The sequence below is a fragment of the Athene cunicularia genome, unplaced genomic scaffold, assembly GCF_003259725.1.
Source record: "Athene cunicularia isolate RWA unplaced genomic scaffold, athCun1 SCF_83, whole genome shotgun sequence".
Taxonomy (NCBI): Eukaryota; Metazoa; Chordata; class Aves; order Strigiformes; family Strigidae; genus Athene; species Athene cunicularia.
The window spans coordinates 8,990-12,825 of NW_020799516.1; the positions used below are offsets into that span (position 1 = coordinate 8,990).

The window sequence follows — 3,836 nt, forward strand, 5'->3', positions numbered from 1 at the left end:
GGCAGGGCCCGGCACGCCAAGCACCGCCCGAGTTCCGGAGGTTGTTGGTTTTTTCCAGCTCCACAAGCGCCGGGGCCGGGGCGCTGCTGCCGCCGGGGCGGTTGGAGGATTTTGCGCTGAGGGAGCTGGGGCCAAGCGGGGAGACGAAGGTTCTCCAGTCGGGGCAGCCAGGCAGCACGCGGCTGTGCACGTGGTGGTAGAGCAGAACGGCCTTGGCCCCGAACACCGCGGGGTGCAGCTCGGCGTCGGGGTTCAGGTACTGCCGGTTCAGGTTCACCCCGCGGGAGTCGGTTCTGCAGGGAGAGCAGAGGCCGCTGCTTTCGGCTCAGAGCCGACGTTGCGGTTGGGTTTTTTTCCCCTCCTCCTTAGCAGCCAGGACGTCCCCGAGCCAGCGTGGGGCTCAGCCCCCGACAACGTGGGTCACACCTGGGCGGCTCCATGAGAAACCCGGGACCTTCCAGCCGCCCGGGTCCCGCCTCGGGAGTCTCCTCCCCGGAGCAGGTGGGGGCAGCCCCTGTGGGGTCACTGCGCTGCTGCTGTCACCATCAGCATCAGGATTGTTTCGTGTCAATGGCTAAATTAGTTCAGTTGTTAAACTGTAACCCTGCGTGTCAATTATCAAACGGTTTCAGTTGTCAAATTTGTGATTTCATGTCAATTACTAAATTATTCCAATTATTAAATTGTGTTTTTATGCCAATTACCAAATTATTCCAATTATTAAATTCTAATTTAATTTCCATCACTAAATAATTTCAGTGATTAAATTTTTATTTCGATGATGAAATTGTTCTTATCTGTTTTTTTTACCTGGCCATACCATCCCCTCTCAGAGAGGGGACAGAGACGGCCCCGAGGCAGCCGAGTGCCTGTGCTGGCTTGTGCCCCCGTGAGACGTGACCCCAGCTCCCACCCACCCGGGCCCCCCGGGATAGCAGCCAAAGGCCACCCGAGAGGGGTCAGAGTCCCTGTCACACGCAGGGAGGATTCCCTGGGGAGCAGGATGGCTTCTCCACGGGGCAGGAAGTCCCACGGCTGCCTCGAGGGGGGTTGATTTTGGGTGAGAACAGCCAATTAGTTAAATTGTGGGAGGGTAAGGGCCGAGCCGCCCCGTGCCTCGGCCACTGCGGCCGTGTCAGCGGAGGCCGGTAAAACTCCTGGAGGAATGAAAAACGAGCTTTGATGAAACCGGAGCCGACTTCCCCACGGCACGTCCAACCGCATCTCAACCCCCAAGTTCTGCTTATCCCCCTGCCCCACAGCCCTGGGGGTAGGGGTGGGTCCTTCCACCGCGGCCGCCTCACTCACCGGTAGTGGCCCCGCACCACCCCATCGGGGTTCAGCATGGGAATGAGCTTAAAGACAAACATGCGCCGCAGCATCTGGGCGCGGGGATCCTCCTCCCGCAGGATGAAGTCCAAGAAGCCGTTGAAGACGAAGCTGGAGGGTGTTTCCCCTGGGTGGACTCTGCTGCTGAGAAAAAACACCTGGGGGCAAACAGAGAGGGGAGATGGTGGGTCCTGGCCTGCCCTGAGGCTCCTGTTTGTAATCAGGACACGGGGAAGGGTTGTGGTGGTGACTACGGCTACTGCAGCCCTGGGGTAAGAATGAGATTGCTCAGGTGAGACACCGAAATTTATAAGGAATAGGATTTATTCTGCAGAGCTTTGAAAATCACCAGAGCGTCCTGGGGCATAAAGACAGCAGAGAGAATGGTGTTATGTGACAGCCTGACAGTGATTAATCAATCAGTTAACTTGGCGATGAAACCAACTTCTGAGTGTCCTGACAGTGAACTGCCTTCATTATAATATTAAAAAAGACCCACCCAGGGGCAAAAAGGCCCCTGCCTAGGTTAAGACCCTTCCCCTGGGCATGGGGAGCAGCAGAAGCATTATTTAAACCGTATGCTAATTGTATGTTAATCACTAAGCAATTGGGTTTGGAAAAGTCCCAACCTCTGAGTTTTGTGTCTAAAAGGAGCAAAAAACCTTGCTGGGGGGGGGGCGCTTGGTTTGTGGGAAATTCCCCCCAGGCCTGGACAGACACAACCACCTCGCCCAGAGCGCTTGGATCACAGCCCCGGCACGAAGCTGCGTTGTGGGGAACAGTGGCAGCACCGCAGGCGGGGGCCGAGCTGCCCGCACAGAGCCGAAGCCTCCGACCTCAGGGGGGTAACACAAGGTCTTGGGTGGCTCCCCGGCCCATGGCCCTCCTGGGAATGAGGCAGCTGGTCCCTGTGGGAGGCCAAAGGGACCCACAGAAGTGCCCCAGGGAAAAGCCCCGAGCGATCCTGCTCAAGCCTGACTGCAAAAAGTGTAAAAGAAAAAAGGCATAAATCAGCTCCCACAGGGCCCCTCTCTGGGAACAGAACTCGCAGGAAACGCTGATTTTTGCCCCGAGAATGGGCACCGGGACTCCCAGAGGACAGTTTCAGGGAGCTGAGGTGAAGCGGCTGCGCTGGGGCTCCGGGTGGGACCGGCCAGACCCCCCCTGCTCCCGCCCGAGGCTCTCCAGCCCCCCGGACACGAGGTTCTCCCGCTGGGGCAGCAGCTCACCCTCTTCCCGGCGAAGCGGCGCGGCCGGGGAGTGCTTGTGTCCGGGAAGAGCTTGTCCAGGCGGGGCTCCCGCTTCTCCAACATGCCGTGACAGGAGGTGACGGTCAGCAGGTCCACGCGCAGCTTGTCCAGGGAGTGGCACAGCAGCTCCCGGTGGTAGTAGACGGAGTCGAGGGGGCTGCGGGGTGAGGGCAGTGGCTCAGCGACCACAGCCCCGAGCTCGGCGCCCCAGGAGCCAGCGGCCCCCGCCTGACCCTCCCCTGCTGCCGGGACAGCCCAGCGCGGGGCCAGGCAAAGAGAGAAACCCGGTGGGGACCAGCTGCAGGGCTCGATGCCGCCGAGATCCCCCCGATGGCCCCCGCAGAGGGGTGGGGGGGAGCAGCCAGCCCTGCCGCGATCCCCAGAGCCTCGGGGACCCGCAGAGGCTCCGATCTCGCCGCTGAGCGACTGCTGGGGGTTGAAGCTCTCATCGCTCTCCACAAAGCCCTTTCCACAAACCCCTCGTCTAAGAAAAGGCACTTTGGATCCCCGCCCTGCGGGAAGTCTGCGGGGCCAGGAGGGCTTTTATCCGCTGAGGCACCTGGAGACCGACGCTGCCCTCCCTCCCCTCAGCCAGGCATTAGTTCTCCTCTGATTTCTGAGGAGAAATTCTTGAGATGAGAGGAGCTTCCTCACACGACCCACGACATGCCCGGTGTTCTGGGACCGAGACCTCCCACTGCCCCAGCGGCTGTTGGGGAAGGGAGCAGCGGGGCAGAGACACCCTGGGCCCTCCCGCAGCTGGGAAAAGGGGAAAAGCAAAGAGGGTCTGGGACCCTGAGATGCCCCCCAAGGGCTGGGGTCAGTCACAGCCCTGCCACAGCTTTGTCTGCCTGATGGGAACCTGCCCTGGGGGATGCCAGGGGCAATCCCAAAGCAATAAAGGGTCCCCCGAAGCAGTACAGGACCCCCCTGAAACAATAAAAGACCTCCTGAAACAATAAAGGGATCCTCCAAGTCAAAAAAAGATCCCCTGATGCAATACAGGGACCCCCCCAAGCAATAAAGGGCCCTCCAAGGCAAAAGAGAACCCCTCAAAGCAAAACAGGGATGCCCAAAGCCCCTCAGAAGCGCATGCTCAGGGGGAGCTGCTCGTGCAGAGCTGGGGCTCAGAGGAGCAAAGCCCCAGGCAGCTCCTGAGGGGGAGTGGGGGGCACAGAGACCCCCTTCCTCTACTCGGAGCTGGCCAACACAGCGAGGGGCAATGCCAAAGAGGGAGGGGGGGCAGGAAATGGGGGC

At 60.1% G+C, this 3,836-nt stretch overlaps 1 protein-coding gene across 1 annotated transcript in view; it reads right to left on the reverse strand.

Moving 5' to 3' along the window:
* The window catches only part of AGBL5 (ATP/GTP binding protein like 5), a 5,207-nt gene extending 1,960 nt beyond the window's left edge, over positions 1 to 3,247 (reverse strand). The window contains exons 1-4 of the mRNA XM_026867584.1: positions 3,234 to 3,247; positions 2,559 to 3,102; positions 1,309 to 1,487; positions 9 to 293 (exon numbers count right to left, since the gene is read on the reverse strand). Of these exons, the coding sequence (XP_026723385.1) occupies positions 9 to 293; positions 1,309 to 1,487; positions 2,559 to 3,102; positions 3,234 to 3,247 (1,022 nt within the window). The remainder of the gene's footprint in view (positions 1 to 8; positions 294 to 1,308; positions 1,488 to 2,558; positions 3,103 to 3,233) is intronic.
* Positions 3,248 to 3,836: the final 589 nt, after the last annotated feature.